Source organism: Anomaloglossus baeobatrachus, chromosome 9 (genome assembly GCF_048569485.1).
Source record: "Anomaloglossus baeobatrachus isolate aAnoBae1 chromosome 9, aAnoBae1.hap1, whole genome shotgun sequence".
NCBI lineage: Eukaryota > Metazoa > Chordata > Amphibia > Anura > Aromobatidae > Anomaloglossus > Anomaloglossus baeobatrachus.
Genome location: NC_134361.1, coordinates 229,380,928 through 229,404,157, shown reverse-complemented (window position 1 = coordinate 229,404,157; position 23,230 = coordinate 229,380,928). Strand labels below are relative to the sequence as shown.

The following is a 23,230-nucleotide window of genomic DNA, read 5'->3' as shown; positions in this document are numbered from 1 at the left end:
AGCGTATATACTAAAAAGCATTTTGTGTCCCTCTTAAAGGGACCTAGTGCTGGTTGGTCTCCGCTTGAACCCATTCAGATATCTCCTATAAGTAGGGGGTAAGCATTAGTAAAAGGGTTGGGTGCAGGGATGTAACTATAGTGGAAGCTAGGATTGCTTACAAATAGAGTATATCTTGAAATAACTGTAATTTTAGACCTTATAGTTAATAGAAAATCCCTTTAAAGATTTAAAGGGGTGTTTTCACTTCCCATAAATATTTATTTGTTTCACCTGGTATAAATGCCGCCGTTTTCCTGAATCCGGCGCTGTTTTACTTTTTTTTCTGCGCCTCTCCAATCCTGAGAAACTGCCCCTTTTTCCCTGTATGTAAATCTCATCTTTCGAACTCAATGGGCGTGGTCATGAACACTTTGAGGACACGCCCAGTTCCTATAAAAGGTTACATTTTTATACAGGGAAGATGGGGTCATATCTCAGGAACGGAGAGGCGCAGGAAGAAAAGAAAAACGGCGCCGGATTCAGGAGAACAGCGGCTTTTACACAAAATTAAGAAAATGCATATTTATGGAAAGTGATAAAAAGAAAATTTTAAAATGCATTGAGCGCCACCCAGTGGTCAGATTACTGTAAAGCTGGGAATACATTACTAGTAATGAAAGAGCTGCTTGAGGGAATCTTTCTCTGTAAAACCTTTTTCTTACCCCTCAGCCACTGAAGATCGATTTCGTATAGTGTATATACCACATAACCAAAGCTGAGGAGCTTACGCTCTACAGATTATGCTGAATAAACAATCAGAGTGCCCGAGGGATGCATGAATTGTGTCTTTTATGTAAGGTTTGCAGAAGAAAGCGTCATTGTTAGTGGCGGTGTTAGTATTCCGCTCGTCGTGTGCACTGCCTGGCTACTGGCGTGTTCCTTTCATGGTCTTTATTGAGATGAATGATGCCCTCAGCATGTTCTCGGCACAGTGACCCCGGGGGCTGTTTACACCCCGTTCTTCCCTATTCTTTGCCTTATTGCACATGTATAAATTCATGTGACCTGTAATAATTTCCTCATGGCCGGTGACCCGCTGATATAACTCTTATTTCAAGTCTTATTGTCGACTAGCTTTCTGGACTGAGAAGAAGCCAGAGTTCTTGGCTATTACCTTCAAGTATCTTGGTTCTTAGGGGCATTTGCCATGGGAATGGGCCACACTGTTGCTATGGGGCCTGTGGAGGAAAAACTTGGCGCCTTTCTCCTAAATACCACCTAGTAGAATCATACGTTCCCCCCTGGAGCAAAGCCTAGTGAGTGGGTATGAATTGGGGCCAAAAAGAACTTGGACCACAGATGTCTTCTACGTCCTTTTCTGAGACCAGAATGAATCACAAATATGGTTTATAATACAATCTCACACGATACCCAGTGAAGGAGGAGAATGCCGTAACATTGACTATCATTTTCTCATAGTTTTTTGTTCTCGTCCCTTTTAGACCTTCATTTCAACAGCAGGAGATGAGTGTGTTGATCTTGTGGCTTGCCCACTTATGTCCTGTAATGGGTACTCTTCACAGGAATCACACTACACAAGTGGGAAAGTCACTGCCTTTCACAAGATCAACACACTCATCTGCTGCTGCTGGAATAAAGGTCTATGAGGTAGGAGGACAAAAGAAATGATAGTCCATGTTAGGCAATCTCATTTTCCTTCACTAAGCCTGACTAGCCCTATATATTAGTGGATGAGCGAGAACACGGCACTATTCTTCAGGCTCATTCAGACCTCCATGTGAATTGGTTCGAGCACGGAGCGCAATGTATAGACTGGACATCTCCGCTTCATATATTTCAAGGAGGCTGTCGGGCTCGGGTTGCAGTCCCGATTTTCAAAGAGGCTTTTAGACTAATGCAATCCAAGTGTGCCATGGTTCTAGAAGTATTGTGGGCCGATTATTGTGGTCAGTAAACATTACAGGACAAGACTGCTAGAGCGATGGTACACGTGGGCTTCATTAATGTAAGGATAGTGCCTGGATCGCATCCACGCATATAGGTATGTATCACTTGCTGCTAGAATGAAGGTCTAAAAGGAAGGAGAACAAAAAAATACCCTTAAAGAAAATAGAAAATGATAGTCTATTTTAGGCAATTTCATTCTTCTTCACTTAGCCGGATTACCCATTATATGTGTGTAATAAATAAATAAATAAATTATGTATATATATATATATATATATATATATATATATATATATATATATATATATATATATATATATATACAAAAGGAGTCCTGTCATATTTGGGTTGTAATAATCTTAAGGATCATGCTGTACACTCTCCTCCGCATCTCAACTACTCACACATATGGTTAGATTATCTGAGAAAAAAGTGATTTGCATGACATGGGCCATTATTTTCTGATGGCTTTTTTTGTTCTCATACCTATTAGACCTTCATTCCAACAGCAGGAGATGACATATGGCTAGATTATCTGAGATTATAATCTCACACCATGCCCAATGAAAAACAATTAGATTTCCATAACATGCGCCATCATTTTCTGATGGCGTTTTTTGTTCTCGTCCCTTTTAGACCTTCATTCTAACAGCAGGAGATGAATGTGTTGATCTTGAGGGTGACAATGACTGATTTAACACATTTTGTGTGGACAGAGCTGCAAGATATTTTGTTGTAAAGAGTGGAGGTGGGCATTATAGGTAACTAGTTGAAGGAGCAGGATTCCAGGAGCACAGAGTATTTTAGGATTTGAATGTGTTGCATTTGTTCATGTTGGTGACTAGTCCACTGTTCTACTGGTTGGCACCTTACGTAGGCTGTGTTCAATGTGAATCAGTAATGTTTTGGACTTGGACCAAGAGTGGCCATTACAGGAGAAGACCTCTTAAACTATGGCACACTCCATGCCGCACACAGGCTGAAAAACACGGGGCTGCCGGACCCTATTTTGCAAAAAATGATGGTCTTGATAGCTTGATCTTCTCCCTTGTAGTCGGCTCGCTGTGACTATTTGATGTAATGCCCTCTGGTCGGTCCGGCACTGTCCTAGTGCCCAAATTGGCTAACATATGATGATACTAAATTACTATAATTATTGTTGTCATAAATTTAATCTCCTGATGAATATTGCATCCTATGACTTTGATATTTTCCTTATCAGCACTTCTTCTTTTCCAATCAGTGGGACAGGAGAAAGCGGAACAGATCCAGACCTCGATGGAGAATCGTTCCTGCGTCCTAATCCGCCGAGACTTGGTGGCACTCCCTGCCAGCCTGATAAGTCAGATTGGGTACCGATGCCACCCCAAGCTCTACTCGGAGGGAGACCCCGGAGAAAAGTTGGAACTAGTTGCAGGTAACGCTCTTCGGTTGCTCACGTATTCTCCAGAGGTCGTAGACCGAATCATCTCAATGTTGAATGGAATGGAAATGACCGTTCTCACTGCCGGTCTTCTGTGTTTTGGGCTTTTTTCTCGTATATTTGTGTTTGTATTAGACTATTGGGTTCAAAACAGTTTTAATTTGCAGGCAAAACATGGATAGAAAGGTTTATGGAGTTTGGTTAGGACTTCGGAGGGTGACCACTATATCATAGGAGGTCTTGGCTGGGACTTCGGAGGGTGACAACTATATGATAGGAGGTCTTGGTTGGGACTTCGGAGGGTGACAACTATATGATAGGAGGTCTTGGTTGGGATGTCTGAGGGGCCTGGAGGGTGACAACTATATCATAGTAGGGGTTGTGTTTGGGACTTTGGAGGGGGCTGGAAGGTGACTACTATGATAGGAGGTCTTGGTTTGAACTTTGTAGGAGGGTGACAACTATATGATAGGAGATCTTGGTTGGGACTTCAGAGGGGGCTGGAGGGTGACAACTATATCATAGATGGTCTTGGTTGGGACTTCTGAGGTGGCTGAAGGGAGACAACTATATCATAGGAGGTCTCGTTTAGTACTTCGGAGGAGGCTGGAGGATGACAACTATATGATAGGAGGTTTTGGTTGGGACTTCGGAGGAGGCTGGAGGATGACAACTATATGATAGGAGGTTTTGGTTGGGACTTCGGAGGGGGCTGGAGGGTGACAACTATGATAGGAGATTTATAGTCCTCCTAAATTTCTACAAAGACAACCCTACCTACGGTGCAACCTGAAGCTTTCAATAACATATCATTTGATTGATGGCTTTTTATGGCCAACTGGCAGCTTCCTAATCTGGTGACACCATGTCTTAAAAACAACCATTTTTGACCATATTCTCTATGGAACTATTGATATCTTTTTCTAAAATTTATTTAGAAGTTTTAATTTGATAAGGTGACCATAGACCTAAAGGGTTATTCCTGGAATTTAAAGTATTCACCTATATTGAGCTCCAGAACGTGGCCCTCGATCGATTCTGATGGGACAACACCGTCTGCTTCCCCCAGAAGACTGAACTCCACCGATCCATAACAGAATGGCAGTATAATATGGAAGCAATATATGATTTCCGATCTAGCTGGACTCCTAAAATGATCCTCTTAATATCGGGATTCCACAGTCATTCTGTCATGGATTTTCAAAATGAGTACAACAGCCTTGTCAGGGCTATTTCATAATGTGTGATGTTTGTAGGGTGAAATCTAATGACAGATCTACTGGTAAATAATTATCATAAGGCGGGTTTTACACGTCGAACACGTGATGTCCAGACTGGCCCGCGAGTCTCCTCAATTCAACTCTACTTCTTCATATAGGTCTATGAGGCAGTTAAGTCTGGGTTAGGAGACCAGTGATTGGCCCAAAAATTGTGGTGTGATCTCTTTTGAAATCTGCGTTACTGAGACTCTGTATCAGAAGGATCGGTTCTGAAAGATACTCTCATTTCTTTAGACAGATCTTCTCTAAATTACTGATCCCTCAAGCCATCTGTGGAGATCAGACACAAGAGCGTACTCATGGATCGATTTCCCACTTCACAGATCACATACAAGCCCTCCATTTTCTTCCAGTAGATGCCTCTTGACAGCCAACCATCCCATTTTGGAATTTTGGTTGGATCATGACCCTATTTTGATACATAAGGCCACCTCAAGTCATTCGAGACTTCGTACAAAACAACCAAGTAGAGCAAGTCTCCCAGTGACCCAAATTCTTGTCTATGACCACCCAGATTTCATTACTAGAAAATGTTTGGGCGCTTACTGTCCATGGCATGGGCTTGTAGTCCAACTTGCATAAATGGTGGAAGTTTTTAATAATTGAGTGGTCATGCGTTTCAAAACCAAATTGGTGTTTTTAGGCAGCCAAAAGCAATTTCAGTAAGCCATCACCACCCCGTCCTTTCCATTAGAACACACATTTATCTTGGGTTGCTGGAGGATGCTGGTGGAGTTGGAGAAAGGAGACCAGAACCTAGAGCAGATGGCGTTTCAAGACCGAAATGGGCTCTTCAGGCAGCCAAAAAATATTTCAGTTTGCCATCACCAACCCCGTCCTTTCCATTACAACACTCATTTATCTTAGGCTGGTGGAGGATGCTGGTGGAGTTGGACAAAGGAGGCTAGAACCTAGAGCAGATGGTGTTTCTGGACTGAATTGGTGTCTTCAGAGAGCCAAAAGATATTTCAGTTAGCCATTACCAACTTGTCCTCTCCACTAGAAGGCACGTTCATCTTTGGTTGATGGAGGATGCCAATGGAGGCTAGAACCTAGAGCGGATGGATTTTCAAGACTGAATTGGTCTCTTCAGACAACAAAAAGATATTTCAGTTAGTCAATACCACCCGGTTCTTTCCACTGGAACGCACATTCACCTTGGGTTGATGGAGGATGCCGGTGGAGTTAGACAAAGGAGGTTAGAACCTAGAGCAGATGATGTTTCAAGACCGAATTGGTCTCTTCAGCAAGCCAAAAGATATTTCAGGTTGCCATTACCGCCCTTTCCACTACAATGCACATTCATGTTTGGTTGATCGAGACTTCTGTTGGAGTTGGACAAAGGAGGCTAGAACCTAGAGCAGACGGCATTTCAAGATTGAAGTGGTCTCTTCAACAGCCAAAAAATACTTCAGTTTGCCATCCCTACCCCGTTTTTTCTACTACAATGCATGTTGATCATTGGTTGATGGAGGATGCCGGTGGAGTTGGACAAAGAAGTTGGCCATCACGACCTCGTCCTTTCCACTAGAAGGCACATTCATCTTCAGTTGATGGAGGATGCCGGTGGAGTTGGACAAAGGAGGCCAGAACCTAGAGCAGATGGTGTTTCAAGACCAAATTGGGGTCTTCAGGCAGCTAAAAGATATTTCAGGTAGCCATTACCACCCCGTCCTTTCCTCTAGAAGGCACATTCAACTTCGGTTGATGGAGGATGCCGGTGGAGTTGGACAGAGAAGGCCAGAACCTAGAGCAGGTGGTGTTTCAAGACTGAATTGGTGTCTTCTGACAGCCAAGATATTTCAGGTAGCCATTACCACCCCGTCCTTTCCACTTGAACGCACATTCATCTTTAGTTGATGGAGGATGCCGGTGGAGTTGGACAAAGAAGGCCAGAACCTGGAGCAGATGCCTCAGGCGACCTCGCAGTCCCTCCTAGAGTCAGGGACATGAATATACATAGAATTTGAAGTGTATTGTGTCTCTGCCAGATGCCGTCTCTTCCCGGGTACAGTTTGTACCAGGTATCTGCCAGTCGAGAGGACTCGTTCCTAACAGCGGCGATGGGTGGTCTTGGCAGACGTCTCCAGATGCAGACATTATCCGGGGACGCTCCGCGTCCAGACTTCAGGTTTATCCTTTGTAAGTGGCCTCTCCTAAACCGTCACATCCACTAAACAAGCCCGCCATCCAAAGTGCTGTGTACATCTCCAACAAAAATCAATTTCCTCGCGCAGCACAATGGCGCGGGCACTGTAAATGGTTGTTAGCATACAGAATACCAACACTCGTTATGCCGCTAGAATATTCATTTTGTTGCAGTTTACATTTTATGTGCCGCTATTAAATGTGACACGGGTTATTTTCACAGTGAGGCACAACTGTAAATCGTGCCGCGGCGCACCTGTGGATGGCGGCAATTTGCATTTTTCAATCTGCGGAAGGCAGATTAATATCTCCGGCTCATAATACATGTAGCGCCTGTTTTATTTCCTCTCCCCTGCATTAATATCACCATTGGCAGGTGTTGGGGGCTTTTTATCCCCCCCTCTTCCTTTTCTCCGAGACGCCAACAGAACCTGTCGCATTAACCTCTCAAGTGCCTTTCTAGGGACCCTACAAGTAAAGGGGTAGAGCAGAGTGGGGGGGTATATGTCCGTTTCCCCCAAAGTCCATGATTTGTGTCTAATATTACAGTGCCCCTCCATTAACAGATCCAGATCTGCAGTACCGCACACAACCTGCGGGCAGGGGTGGCGCTATTACACTTGGACTGAAGATGATGGTTTTTAGTTGAAGGAATAGCAGGGGGTCCAAAAATAATCCAAGCCCACCCGAGTGCAAATGTTATAATATGGCAAAAAGATTCTCTGGACCTCCATGCTCGTCACACCAGAGCCCTGTAAACCTCCAACCTCCCGGCATCCGCAACACGTCTCCTCTGATAAGTCGTCCGGCCGGATGTGACCTCATACATGCGTCACACCGCAACACTGTCACCGCATCAGGTCTACTAACCGGAAGAGGCAGTATGGACAGGTGACGGGAAGGTCACAGGGCTCATATCTGACAGCCACAGACTACTGCCCTGCACTCTGATCCACCGCACTGCGAATGGGTTTGATCAGCACTTGTATACAGTGTGTGTATATTTGTGTTTACAGTGTGTATAGTGTGTGCGGGGGGGTTTGAGTGTGTAGTGTAGTTTTTTTTGTGAATTAATATGTATAGTGTGTTTTTGTGTGTACAGTATGAGTACACTATGGTGTCCATGTGTACAGTGTATGTGCATAGTTTTGTTTATGTATGTGTACCCTATGGTGTGTCAGTGTACAGTGTGTAATGTGTTTTTTTGTCAGTGTATTGTGTTTTTATTGTGTGTGTATATTGTGTATGTGTATATATGTGTACAGTGTGTGTGTACTGTATGTTGTGTATAGTGTATATATGTTAGTGTGTGATTATAGTGTGTATTTGTATGTATGTGTATATTGTTTCTGTGTATGCATACAGTGTGTATTTTTTTGTGAATGTGTATAGTGTTTTTCTGTGTGTATGTATGTGTTTAGTTTGTGTACAGTGTGTATGTATATATGTGTACAGTGTGTATGTATATATGTGTACAGTGTGTATGTATATGTGTACAGTGTGTATGTATATATGTGTACAGTGTGTATGTATATATGTGTACAGTGTATATGTATGTGTACAGTGTATATGTATGTGTACAGTGTATATGTATGTGTACAGTGTGTATGTGTACAGTGTGTATGTATGTGTACAGTGTGTATGTGTACAGTGTGTATGTATGTGTACAGTGTGTATGTGTACAGTGTGTATGTATGTGTACAGTGTGTATGTATGTGTACAGTGTGTACAGTGTGTATGCATGTGTACAGTGTGTATGCATGTGTACAGTGTGTATGTGTACAGTGTGTATGTGTACAGTGTGTATGTGTACAGTGTGTATGTATGTGTACAGTGTGTATGTATGTGTACAGTGTATGTGTACAGTGTGTATGTATGTGTACAGTGTGTATGTATGTGTACAGTGTGTGTGTACAGTGTGTATGTGTACAGTGTGTATGTATGTGTACAGTGTGTATGTGTACAGTGTGTATGCATGTGTACAGTGTGTATGTGTACAGTGTGTATGTGTACAGTGTGTATGTATGTGTACAGTGTGTATGTATATGTACAGTGTATGTGTACAGTGTGTATGTATGTGTACAGTGTGTGTGTACAGTGTGTATGTGTACAGTGTGTATGTATGTGTACAGTGTGTATGTGTACAGTGTGTATGTGTACAGTGTATGTATGTGTACAGTGTGTATGTGTACAGTGTGTATGTATATATGTGTGTACAGTGTGTATGTATGTGTACAGTGTATGTGTACAGTGTGTATGTATGTGTACAGTGTGTATGTATGTGTACAGTGTGTGTGTACAGTGTGTATGTGTACAGTGTGTATGTATGTGTACAGTGTGTATGTGTACAGTGTGTATGCATGTGTACAGTGTGTATGCATGTGTACAGTGTGTATGTGTACAGTGTATGTGTACAGTGTGTATGTATGTGTTCAGTGTGTATGTATGTGTACAGTGTATGTGTACAGTGTGTATGTATGTGTACAGTGTGTATGTATGTGTACAGTGTGTATGTGTACAGTGTGTATGTGTACAGTGTGTATGTATGTGTACAGTGTGTATGTGTACAGTGTGTATGTGTACAGTGTGTGTGTACAGTGTGTATGTATGTGTACAGTGTGTATGTGTACAGTGTGTATGTGTACAGTGTGTATGTATGTGTACAGTGTGTATGTATGTGTACAGTGTGTATGTGTACAGTGTGTATGTATATATGTGTGTACAGTGTGTATGTATGTGTACAGTGTGTATGTGTACAGTGTGTATGTGTACAGTGTGTATGTGTACAGTGTGTATGTATGTGTACAGTGTGTATGTGTACAGTGTGTATGTATATATGTGTGTACAGTGTGTATGTGTACAGTGTGTATGTGTACAGTGTGTATGTATATATGTGTATAGTGTGTGCAGTGTATATATTTGTATGTTTACATACTGTACACATACACTATATAGTATATATACACTGTGTATAGCCTGTATGTTTGTATATGTGTATAGTATGTATCTGTGTAATATATATATATATATATTATACACATTTGTATTCTTCTCAGTATTTAGCCCGGTGTGGGCCCGGTACAGAGGTATTATACCCCCACTGGCCGCTGTTATCCATGTGGTGCCCGGTGTGGGCCCGGTACAGAGGTATTATACCCCCCACTGGCTGCTGTTATCCATGTGGTGCCCGGTGTGGGCCCGGTACAGAGGTATTATACCCCCACTGGCCGCTGTTATCCATGTGGTGCCCGGTGTGGTGCCTGGTACAGAGGTATTATACCCCCACTGGCTGCTGTTATCCATGTGGTGCCTGGTGTGGACCCGGTACAGAGGTATTATACCCCCACTGGCTGCTGTTATCCATGTGGTGCCTGGTGTGGGCCCGGTACAGAGGTATTATACCCCCACTGGCCGCTGTTATCCATGTGGTGCCTGGTGTGGGCCCGGTACAGAGGTATTATACCCCCCACTGGCCGCTGTTATCCATGTGGTGCCCGGTGTGGACCCGGTACAGAGGTATTATACCCCCCACTGGCCGCTGTTATCCATGTGGTGCCCGGTACAGAGGTATTATACCCCCCACTGGCCGCTGTTATCCATGTGGTGCCCGGTACAGAGGTATTATACCCCCCACTGGCCGCTGTTATCCATGTGGTGCCCGGTGTGGGCCCGGTACAGAGGTATTATACCCCCACTGGCCGCTGTTATCCATGTGGTGCCCGGTGTGGGCCCGGTACAGAGGTATTATACCCCCCACTGGCCGCTGTTATCCATGTGGTGCCCGGTGTGGGCCCGGTACAGAGGTATTATACCCCCCACTGGCCGCTGTTATCCATGTGGTGCCTGGTACAGAGGTATTATACCCCCCACTGGCCGCTGTTATCCATGTGGTGCCCGGTGTGGACCCGGTACAGAGGTATTATACCCCCACTGGCCGCTGTTATCCATGTGGTGCCCGGTGTGGACCCGGTACAGAGGTATTATACCCCCACTGGCCGCTGTTATCCATGTGGTGCCTGGTGTGGGCCCGGTACAGAGGTATTATACCCCCACTGGCCGCTGTTATCCATTTGGTGCCCGGTGTGGGCCCGGTACAGAGGTATTATACCCCCCACTGGCCGCTGTTATCCATGTGGTGCCCGGTGTGGGCCCGGTACAGAGGTATTATACCCCCACTGGCCGCTGTTATCCATGTGGTGCCCGGTGTGGGCCCGGTACAGAGGTATTATACCCCCCACTGGCTGCTGTTATCCATGTGGTGCCCGGTGTGGGCCCGGTACAGAGGTATTATACCCCCACTGGCCGCTGTTATCCATGTGGTGCCCGGTGTGGGCCCGGTACAGAGGTATTATACCCCCCACTGGCCGCTGTTATCCATGTGGTGCCCGGTGTGGGCCCGGTACAGAGGTATTATACCCCCCACTGGCTGCTGTTATCCATGTGGTGCCCGGTGTGGGCCCGGTACAGAGGTATTATACCCCCCACTGGCCGCTGTTATCCATGTGGTGCCCGGTGTGGGCCCGGTACAGAGGTATTATACCCCCCACTGGCCGCTGTTATCCATGTGGTGCCTGGTGTGGGCCCGGTACAGAGGTATTATACCCCCCACTGGCCGCTGTTATCCATGTGGTGCCCGGTACAGAGGTATTATACCCCCCACTGGCCGCTGTTATCCATGTGGTGCCCGGTGTGGGCCCGGTACAGAGGTATTATACCCCCCACTGGCCGCTGTTATCCATGTGGTGCCCGGTGTGGGCCCGGTACAGAGGTATTATACCCCCCACTGGCCGCTGTTATCCATGTGGTGCCTGGTACAGAGGTATTATACCCCCCACTGGCCGCTGTTATCCATGTGGTGCCCGGTGTGGACCCGGTACAGAGGTATTATACCCCCACTGGCCGCTGTTATCCATGTGGTGCCCGGTGTGGACCCGGTACAGAGGTATTATACCCCCACTGGCCGCTGTTATCCATGTGGTGCCTGGTGTGGGCCCGGTACAGAGGTATTATACCCCCACTGGCCGCTGTTATCCATGTGGTGCCCGGTGTGGGCCCGGTACAGAGGTATTATACCCCCACTGGCCGCTGTTATCCATGTGGTGCCCGGTGTGGGCCCGGTACAGAGGTATTATACCCCCACTGGCCGCTGTTATCCATGTGGTGCCCGGTGTGGGCCCGGTACACAGGTATTATACCCCCCACTGGCTGCTGTTATCCATGTGGTGCCCGGTGTGGGCCCGGTACAGAGGTATTATACCCCCCACTGGCCGCTGTTATCCATGTGGTGCCCGGTGTGGGCCCGGTACAGAGGTATTATACCCCCCACTGGCTGCTGTTATCCATGTGGTGCCTGGTGTGGGCCCGGTACAGAGGTATTATACCCCCACTGGCCGCTGTTATCCATGTGGTGCCTGGTGTGGGCCCGGTACAGAGGTATTATACCCCCACTGGCCGCTGTTATCCATGTGGTGCCTGGTGTGGGCCTGGTACAGAGGTATTATACCCCCCACTGGCCGCTGTTATCCATGTGGTGCCCGGTGTGGGCCCGGTACAGAGGTATTATACCCCCACTGGCCGCTGTTATCCATGTGGTGCCTGGTGTGGACCCGGTACAGAGGTATTATACCCCCCACTGGCCGCTGTTATCCATGTGGTGCCCGGTGTGGGCCCGGTACAGAGGTATTATACCCCCCACTGGCCGCTGTTATCCATGTGGTGCCCGGTGTGGACCCGGTACAGAGGTATTATACCCCCACTGGCTGCTGTTATCCATGTGGTGCCCGGTGTGGGCCCGGTACAGAGGTATTATACCCCCCACTGGCCGCTGTTATCCATGTGGTGCCCGGTGTGGGCCCGGTACAGAGGTATTATACCCCCACTGGCCGCTGTTATCCATGTGGTGCCTGGTGTGGGCCCGGTACAGAGGTATTATACCCCCACTGGCCGCTGTTATCCATGTGGTGCCCGGTGTGGGCCCGGTACAGAGGTATTATACCCCCACTGGCCGCTGTTATCCATGTGGTGCCCGGTGTGGGCCCGGTACAGAGGTATTATACCCCCACTGGCCGCTGTTATCCATGTGGTGCCCGGTGTGGGCCCGGTACAGAGGTATTATACCCCCACTGGCTGCTGTTATCCATGTGGTGCCCGGTGTGGACCTGGTACAGAGGTATTATACCCCCCACTGGCTGCTGTTATCCATGTGGTGCCCGGTGTGGGCCCAGTACAGAGGTATTATACCCACACTGGCCGCTGTTATCCATGTGGTGCCCGGTGTGGGCCCGGTACAGAGGTATTATACCCACACTGGCCGCTGTTATCCATGTGGTGCCCGGTGTGGGCCCGGTACAGAGGTATTATACCCCCCACTGGCCGCTGTTATCCATGTGGTGCCCGGTGTGGGCCCGGTACAGAGGTATTATACCCCCCACTGGCCGCTGTTATCCATGTGGTGCCCGGTGTGGACCCGGTACAGAGGTATTATACCCCCACTGGCTGCTGTTATCCATGTGGTGCCCGGTGTGGGCCCGGTACAGAGGTATTATACCCCCCACTGGCCGCTGTTATCCATGTGGTGCCCGGTGTGGGCCCGGTACAGAGGTATTATACCCCCACTGGCCGCTGTTATCCATGTGGTGCCTGGTGTGGGCCCGGTACAGAGGTATTATACCCCCACTGGCCGCTGTTATCCATGTGGTGCCCGGTGTGGGCCCGGTACAGAGGTATTATACCCCCACTGGCCGCTGTTATCCATGTGGTGCCCGGTGTGGGCCCGGTACAGAGGTATTATACCCCCACTGGCCGCTGTTATCCATGTGGTGCCCGGTGTGGGCCCGGTACAGAGGTATTATACCCCCACTGGCTGCTGTTATCCATGTGGTGCCCGGTGTGGACCTGGTACAGAGGTATTATACCCCCCACTGGCTGCTGTTATCCATGTGGTGCCTGGTGTGGGCCCAGTACAGAGGTATTATACCCCCCACTGGCCGCTGTTATCCATGTGGTGCCCGGTGTGGACCTGGTACAGAGGTATTATACCCCCCACTGGCTGCTGTTATCCATGTGGTGCCCGGTGTGGGCCCGGTACAGAGGTATTATACCCCCCACTGGCCGCTGTTATCCATGTGGTGCCCGGTGTGGGCCCAGTACAGAGGTATTATACCCACACTGGCCGCTGTTATCCATGTGGTGCCTGGTGTGGGCCCGGTACAGAGGTATTATACCCCCACTGGCCGCTGTTATCCATGTGGTGCCCGGTGTGGGCCCGGTACAGAGGTATTATACCCACACTGGCCGCTGTTATCCATGTGGTGCCCGGTGTGGGCCCGGTACAGAGGTATTATACCCCCACTGGCCGCTGTTATCCATGTGGTGCCCGGTGTGGACCCGGTACAGAGGTATTATACCCACACTGGCCGCTGTTATCCATGTGGTGCCTGGTGTGGGCCCGGTACAGAGGTACTATACCCCCACTGGCTGCTGTTATCCATGTGGTGCCCGGTGTGGGCCCGGTACAGAGGTATTATACCCCCACTGGCTGCTGTTATCCATGTGGTGCCTGGTGTGGGCCCGGTACAGAGGTATTATACCCCCCACTGGCCGCTGTTATCCATGTGGTGCCTGGTGTGGTGCCTGGTACAGAGGTATTATACCCCCACTGGCTGCTGTTATCCATGTGGTGCCTGGTGTGGTGCCTGGTACAGAGGTATTATACCCCACACTGGCCGCTGTTATCCATGTGGTGCCCGGTGTGGGCCCGGTACAGAGGTATTATACCCCCCACTGGCCGCTGTTATCCATGTGGTGCCCGGTGTGGGCCCGGTACAGAGGTATTATACCCCCACTGGCAGCTGTTATCCATGTGGTGCCCGGTGTGGACTCGGTACAGAGGTATTATACCCACACTGGCCGCTGTTATCCATGTGGTGCCCGGTGTGGGCCCGGTACAGAGGTATTATACCCCCCACTGGCCGCTGTTATCCATGTGGTGCCTGGTGTGGGCCCGATACAGAGGTATTATACCCCCACTGGCCGCTGTTATCCATGTGGTGCCCGGTGTGGGCCCGGTACAGAGGTATTATACCCCCCACTGGCCGCTGTTATCCATGTGGTGCCCGGTGTGGGCCCGGTACAGAGGTATTATACCCCCACTGGCCGCTGTTATCCATGTGGTGCCCGGTGTGGACCCGGTACAGAGGTATTATACCCCCCACTGGCCGCTGTTATCCATGTGGTGCCCGGTGTGGGCCCGGTACAGAGGTATTATACCCCCACTGGCCGCTGTTATCCATGTGGTGCCTGGTGTGGGCCCGGTACAGAGGTATTATACCCCCACTGGCCGCTGTTATCCATGTGGTGCCCGGTGTGGACCCGGTACAGAGGTATTATACCCCCACTGGCCGCTGTTATCCATGTGGTGCCCGGTGTGGGCCCGGTACAGAGGTATTATACCCCCACTGGCTGCTGTTATCCATGTGGTGCCTGGTGTGGACCCGGTACAGAGGTATTATACCCCCACTGGCCGCTGTTATCCATGTGGTGCCCGGTGTGGGCCCGGTACAGAGGTATTATACCCCCCACTGGCCGCTGTTATCCATGTGGTGCCCGGTGTGGGCCCGGTACAGAGGTATTATACCCCCCACTGGCCGCTGTTATCCATGTGGTGCCCGGTGTGGGCCCGGTACAGAGGTATTATACCCCCACTGGCCGCTGTTATCCATGTGGTGCCTGGTGTGGGCCCGGTACAGAGGTATTATACCCCCACTGGCCGCTGTTATCCATGTGGTGCCCGGTGTGGACCCGGTACAGAGGTATTATACCCCCCACTGGCCGCTGTTATCCATGTGGTGCCCGGTGTGGGCCCGGTACAGAGGTATTATACCCCCACTGGCTGCTGTTATCCATGTGGTGCCTGGTGTGGGCCCGGTACAGAGGTATTATACCCCCACTGGCTGCTGTTATCCATGTGGTGCCTGGTGTGGGCCCGGTACAGAGGTATTATACCCCCACTGGCCGCTGTTATCCATGTGATGCCCGGTGTGGGCCCGGTACAGAGGTATTATACCCCCACTGGCTGCTGTTATCCATGTGGTGCCTGGTGTGGGCCCGGTACAGAGGTATTATACCCCCCACTGGCCGCTGTTATCCATGTGGTGCCTGGTGTGGGCCCGGTACAGAGGTATTATACCCCCCACTGGCCGCTGTTATCCATGTGGTGCCCGGTGTGGGCCCGGTACAGAGGTATTATACCCCCCACTGGCCGCTGTTATCCATGTGGTGCCCGGTGTGGGCCCGGTACAGAGGTATTATACCCACACTGGCCGCTGTTATCCATGTGGTGCCCGGTGTGGGCCCGGTACAGAGGTATTATACCCCCCACTGGCCGCTGTTATCCATGTGGTGCCTGGTGTGGGCCCGGTACAGAGGTATTATACCCCCACTGGCCGCTGTTATCCATGTGGTGCCTGGTGTGGGCCCGGTACAGAGGTATTATACCCCCCACTGGCTGCTGTTATCCATGTGGTGCCCGGTGTGGGCCCGGTACAGAGGTATTATACCCACACTGGCCGCTGTTATCCATGTGGTGCCCGGTGTGGGCCCGGTACAGAGGTATTATACCCCCCACTGGCCGCTGTTATCCATGTGGTACCCGGTGTGGGCCCGGTACAGAGGTATTATACCCCCACTGGCCGCTGTTATCCATGTGGTGCCTGGTGTGGGCCCGGTACAGAGGTATTATACCCCCACTGGCCGCTGTTATCCATGTGGTGCCCGGTGTGGACCCGGTACAGAGGTATTATACCCCCACTGGCCGCTGTTATCCATGTGGTGCCCGGTGTGGACCCGGTACAGAGGTATTATACCCCCACTGGCCGCTGTTATCCATGTGGTGCCCGGTGTGGGCCCGGTACAGAGGTATTATACCCCCCACTGGCCGCTGTTATCCATGTGGTGCCCGGTGTGGGCCCGGTACAGAGGTATTATACCCCCCACTGGCCGCTGTTATCCATGTGGTGCCTGGTGTGGGCCCGGTACAGAGGTATTATACCCCCACTGGCCGCTGTTATCCATGTGGTGCCCGGTGTGGGCCCGGTACAGAGGTATTATACCCCCCACTGGCCGCTGTTATCCATGTGGTGCCTGGTGTGGGCCCGGTACAGAGGTATTATACCCCCACTGGCCGCTGTTATCCATGTGGTGCCCGGTGTGGGCCCGGTACAGAGGTATTATACCCCCCACTGGCTGCTGTTATCCATGTGGTGCCCGGTGTGGGCCCGGTACAGAGGTATTATACCCCCCACTGGCCGCTGTTATCCATGTGGTGCCTGGTGTGGGCCCGGTACAGAGGTATTATACCCCCACTGGCCGCTGTTATCCATGTGGTGCCCGGTGTGGACCCGGTACAGAGGTATTATACCCCCCACTGGCCGCTGTTATCCATGTGGTGCCCGGTGTGGGCCCGGTACAGAGGTATTATACCCCCCACTGGCCGCTGTTATCCATGTGGTGCCCGGTGTGGACCCGGTACAGAGGTATTATACCCCCCACTGGCCGCTGTTATCCATGTGGTGCCCGGTGTGGGCCCGGTACAGAGGTATTATACCCCCCACTGGCCGCTGTTATCCATGTGGTGCCCGGTGTGGGCCCGGTACAGAGGTATTATACCCCCCACTGGCCGCTGTTATCCATGTGGTGCCCGGTGTGGACCCGGTACAGAGGTATTATACCCCCCACTGGCTGCTGTTATCCATGTGGTGCCTGGTGTGGACCCGGTACAGAGGTATTATACCCCCCACTGGCCGCTGTTATCCATGTGGTGCCCGGTGTGGACCCGGTACAGAGGTATTATACCCCCACTGGCCGCTGTTATCCATGTGGTGCCCGGTGTGGGCCCGGTACAGAGGTATTATACCCCCACTGGCCGCTGTTATCCATGTGGTACCCGGTGTGGGCCCGGTACAGAGGTATTATACCCCCCACTGGCCGCTGTTATCCATGTGGTGCCCGGTGTGGACCCGGTACAGAGGTATTATACCCCCACTGGCCGCTGTTATCCATGTGGTGCCCGGTGTGGGCCCGGTACAGAGGTATTATACCCACACTGGCCGCTGTTATCCATGTGGTGCCCGGTGTGGGCCCGGTACAGAGGTATTATACCCCCCACTGGCCGCTGTTATCCATGTGGTGCCCGGTGTGGGCCCGGTACAGAGGTATTATACCCCCCACTGGCCGCTGTTATCCATGTGGTGCCTGGTGTGGGCCCGGTACAGAGGTATTATACCCCCACTGGCCGCTGTTATCCATGTGGTGCCCGGTGTGGGCCCGGTACAGAGGTATTATACCCCCCACTGGCTGCTGTTATCCATGTGGTGCCCGGTGTGGGCCCGGTACAGAGGTATTATACCCCCCACTGGCCGCTGTTATCCATGTGGTGCCTGGTGTGGGCCCGGTACAGAGGTATTATACCCACACTGGCCGCTGTTATCCATGTGGTGCCTGGTGTGGGCCCGGTACAGAGGTATTATACCCCCCACTGGCTGCTGTTATCCATGTGGTGCCCGGTGTGGGCCCGGTACAGAGGTATTATACCCCCACTGGCCGCTGTTATCCATGTGGTGCCCGGTGTGGGCCCGGTACAGAGGTATTATACCCCCCACTGGCTGCTGTTATCCATGTGGTGCCTGGTGTGGGCCCGGTACAGAGGTATTATACCCCCCACTGGCCGCTGTTATCCATGTGGTGCCCGGTGTGGGCCCGGTACAGAGGTATTATACCCCCCACTGGCCGCTGTTATCCATGTGGTGCCTGGTGTGGGCCCGGTACAGAGGTATTATACCCACACTGGCCGCTGTTATCCATGTGGTGCCTGGTGTGGGCCCGGTACAGAGGTATTATACCCCCCACTGGCTGCTGTTATCCATGTGGTGCCCGGTGTGGGCCCGGTACAGAGGTATTATACCCCCACTGGCCGCTGTTATCCATGTGGTGCCCGGTGTGGACCCGGTACAGAGGTATTATACCCCCCACTGGCTGCTGTTATCCATGTGGTGCCCGGTGTGGGCCCGGTACAGAGGTATTATACCCCCCACTGGCCGCTGTTATCCATGTGGTGCCCGGTGTGGGCCCGGTACAGAGGTATTATACCCCCCACTGGCTGCTGTTATCCATGTGGTGCCTGGTGTGGGCCCGGTACAGAGGTATTATACCCCCACTGGCCGCTGTTATCCATGTGGTGCCCGGTGTGGGCCCGGTACAGAGGTATTATACCCCCACTGGCCGCTGTTATCCATGTGGTGCCCGGTGTGGGCCCGGTACAGAGGTATTATACCCCCACTGGCCGCTGTTATCCATGTGGTGCCCGGTGTGGGCCCGGTACAGAGGTATTATACCCCCACTGGCCGCTGTTATCCATGTGGTGCCTGGTGTGGACCCGGTACAGAGGTATTATACCCCCCACTGGCCGCTGTTATCCATGTGGTGCCTGGTGTGGACCCGGTACAGAGGTATTATACCCCCACTGGCCGCTGTTATCCATGTGGTGCCCGGTGTGGGCCCGGTACAGAGGTATTATACCCCCACTGGCCGCTGTTATCCATGTGGTGCCCGGTGTGGACCCGGTACAGAGGTATTATACCCCCCACTGGCCGCTGTTATCCATGTGGTGCCCGGTGTGGGCCCGGTACAGAGGTATTATACCCCCCACTGGCCGCTGTTATCTATGTGGTGCCCGGTGTGGACCCGGTACAGAGGTATTATACCCCCACTGGCTGCTGTTATCCATGTGGTGCCCGGTGTGGGCCCGGTACAGAGGTATTATACCCCCCACTGGCCGCTGTTATCCATGTGGTGCCCGGTGTGGGCCCGGTACAGAGGTATTATACCCCCACTGGCCGCTGTTATCCATGTGGTGCCTGGTGTGGGCCCGGTACAGAGGTATTATACCCCCCACTGGCCGCTGTTATCCATGTGGTGCCTGGTGTGGACCCGGTACAGAGGTATTATACCCCCACTGGCCGCTGTTATCCATGTGGTGCCCGGTGTGGGCCCGGTACAGAGGTATTATACCCCCACTGGCCGCTGTTATCCATGTGGTGCCCGGTGTGGGCCCGGTACAGAGGTATTATACCCCCCACTGGCCGCTGTTATCCATGTGGTGCCCGGTGTGGACCCGGTACAGAGGTATTATACCCCCCACTGGCCGCTGTTATCCATGTGGTGCCCGGTGTGGACCTGGTACAGAGGTATTATACCCCCCACTGGCTGCTGTTATCCATGTGGTGCCCGGTGTGGGCCCGGTACAGAGGTATTATACCCACACTGGCCGCTGTTATCCATGTGGTGCCTGGTGTGGGCCCGGTACAGAGGTATTATACCCCCACTGGCCGCTGTTATCCATGTGGTGCCTGGTACAGAGGTATTATACCCCCACTGGCCGCTGTTATCCATGTGGTGCCCGGTGTGGGCCCGGTACAGAGGTATTATACCCACACTGGCCGCTGTTATCCATGTGGTGCCCGGTGTGGGCCCGGTACAGAGGTATTATACCCCCACTGGCCGCTGTTATCCATGTGGTGCCCGGTGTGGGCCCGGTACAGAGGTATTATACCCCCACTGGCTGCTGTTATCCATGTGGTGCCCGGTGTGGGCCCGGTACAGAGGTATTATACCCCCACTGGCTGCTGTTATCCATGTGGTGCCCGGTGTGGACCCGGTACAGAGGTATTATACCCACACTGGCCGCTGTTATCCATGTGGTGCCCGGTGTGGGCCCGGTACAGAGGTATTATACCCCCCACTGGCCGCTGTTATCCATGTGGTGCCCGGTGTGGGCCCGGTACAGAGGTATTATACCCCCACTGGCCGCTGTTATCCATGTGGTGCCTGGTGTGGGCCCGGTACAGAGGTATTATACCCCCCACTGGCCGCTGTTATCCATGTGGTGCCCGGTGTGGACCCGGTACAGAGGTATTATACCCCCCCTGGCTGCTGTTATCCATGTGGTGCCTGGTGTGGGCCCGGTACAGAGGTATTATACCCCCCACTGGCTGCTGTTATCCATGTGGTGCCTGGTGTGGGCCCGGTACAGAGGTATTATACCCCCACTGGCCGCTGTTATCCATGTGGTGCTCGGTGTGGGCCCGGTACAGAGGTATTATACCCCCCACTGGCCGCTGTTATCCATGTGGTGCCCGGTGTGGGCCCGGTACAGAGGTATTATACCCCCACTGGCCGCTGTTATCCATGTGGTGCCTGGTGTGGGCCCGGTACAGAGGTATTATACCCCCCACTGGCTGCTGTTATCCATGTGGTGCCCGGTGTGGGCCCGGTACAGAGGTATTATACCCCCACTGGCCGCTGTTATCCATGTGGTGCCCGGTGTGGACCCGGTACAGAGGTATTATACCCCCACTGGCTGCTGTTATCCATGTGGTGCCCGGTGTGGGCCCGGTACAGAGGTATTATACCCCCACTGGCCGCTGTTATCCATGTGGTGCCCGGTGTGGACCCGGTACAGAGGTATTATACCCCCACTGGCTGCTGTTATCCATGTGGTGCCCGGTGTGGGCCCGGTACAGAGGTATTATACCCCCCACTGGCCGCTGTTATCCATGTGGTGCCCGGTGTGGGCCCGGTACAGAGGTATTATACCCCCCACTGGCCGCTGTTATCCATGTGGTGCCCGGTGTGGACCCGGTACAGAGGTATTATACCCCCACTGGCTGCTGTTATCCATGTGGTGCCCGGTGTGGGCCCGGTACAGAGGTATTATACCCCCCACTGGCCGCTGTTATCCATGTGGTGCCCGGTGTGGGCCCGGTACAGAGGTATTATACCCCCACTGGCCGCTGTTATCCATGTGGTGCCCGGTGTGGGCCCGGTACAGAGGTATTATACCCCCACTGGCCGCTGTTATCCATGTGGTGCCCGGTGTGGACCCGGTACAGAGGTATTATACCCCCACTGGCTGCTGTTATCCATGTGGTGCCCGGTGTGGGCCCGGTACAGAGGTATTATACCCCCACTGGCCGCTGTTATCCATGTGGTGCCCGGTGTGGGCCCGGTACAGAGGTATTATACCCCCACTGGCCGCTGTTATCCATGTGGTGCCCGGTGTGGACCCGGTACAGAGGTATTATACCCCCACTGGCTGCTGTTATCCATGTGGTGCCCGGTGTGGGCCCGGTACAGAGGTATTATACCCCCACTGGCCGCTGTTATCCATGTGGTGCCCGGTGTGGGCCCGGTACAGAGGTATTATACCCCCCACTGGCCGCTGTTATCCATGTGGTACCCGCCCTTGGTTTGGGTTTTGTACATTGGGTCCATTGTTCTCAGATCTACAATACATAATGTGATTCCGGGCCTCAATTCCACATATAAAGGGTAAAGGGGTAATCTCAAAACCCTAAAGTGCGGTGTCCCCCCGTGCTGAGGAATGCCATGTAGTGGTTGTGGTGCGGCCGGTAGCAGCGGTGCTAGGCTGCGCCCCCCGTCTGGCAGTGTCTCCCCCCCCGTCTGGCAGTGCACCCCCCGTCTGGCAGTGTCTCCCCCCCCGGTCTATGTGCCCCCCCCGTCTGGCAGTGTGCCCCCCGGTCTATGTGCCCCCCCGGTCTATGTGCCCCCCCCGTCTGGCAGTGTGCCCCCCGGTCTATGTGCCCCCCCGGTCTATGTGCCCCCCCCGGTCTATGTGCCCCCCCCGGTCTATGTGCCCCCCCGGTCTATGTGCCCCCCCGGTCTATGTGCCCCCCCCGGTCTATGTGCCCCCCCGGTCTATGTGCCCCCCCCCGGTCTATGTGCCCCCCTGTCTGGCAGTGTGCCCCCCGGTCTATGTGCCCCCCCGGTCTATGTGCCCCCCCCGGTCTATGTGCCCCCCCCGGTCTATGTGCCCCCCCGGTCTATGTGCCCCCCCCATCTGGCAGTGTGCCCCCCGGTCTATGTGCCCCTCCCCGGTCTATGTGCCCCCCCGGTCTATGTGCCCCCCCCGGTCTATGTGCCCCCCCGGTCTATGTGTCCCCCCCGGTCTATGTGCCCCCCCCCGTCTGGCAGTGTGCCCCCCGGTCTATGTGCCCCCCCCCGGTCTATGTGCCCCCCCCCGGTCTATGTGCCCCCCCCCCGGTCTATGTGCCCCCCCCGGTCTATGTGCCCCCCCCCGGTCTATGTGCCCCCCCCCGGTCTATGTGTCCCCCCGGTCTATGTGCCCCCCCGGTGTATGTGCCCCCCCGGTCTATGTGCCCCCCCGGTCTATGTGCCCCCCCGGTCTATGTGCCCCCCCGGTCTATGTGCCCCCCGGTCTATGTGCCCTCCCGGTCTATGTGCCCCCCCCGGTCTATGTGCCCCCCCCGGTCTATGTGCCCCCCCGGTCTATGTGCCCCCCCCGGTCTATGTGCCCCCCCTGTCTGGCAGTGTATACACGGTGTGGCTGGAGTTC

General features: G+C 52.6%; 1 protein-coding gene across 1 annotated transcript in view; it reads left to right on the top strand.

Annotated features, from left to right (window-relative positions):
* NACC2 (NACC family member 2) overlaps positions 1-23,230 on the top strand; it is a 73,032-nt gene that overhangs the window by 29,430 nt on the left and 20,372 nt on the right. The window contains 1 exon segment of the mRNA XM_075324731.1: positions 3,194-3,367. Coding sequence (XP_075180846.1) covers positions 3,194-3,367 — 174 coding nt within the window.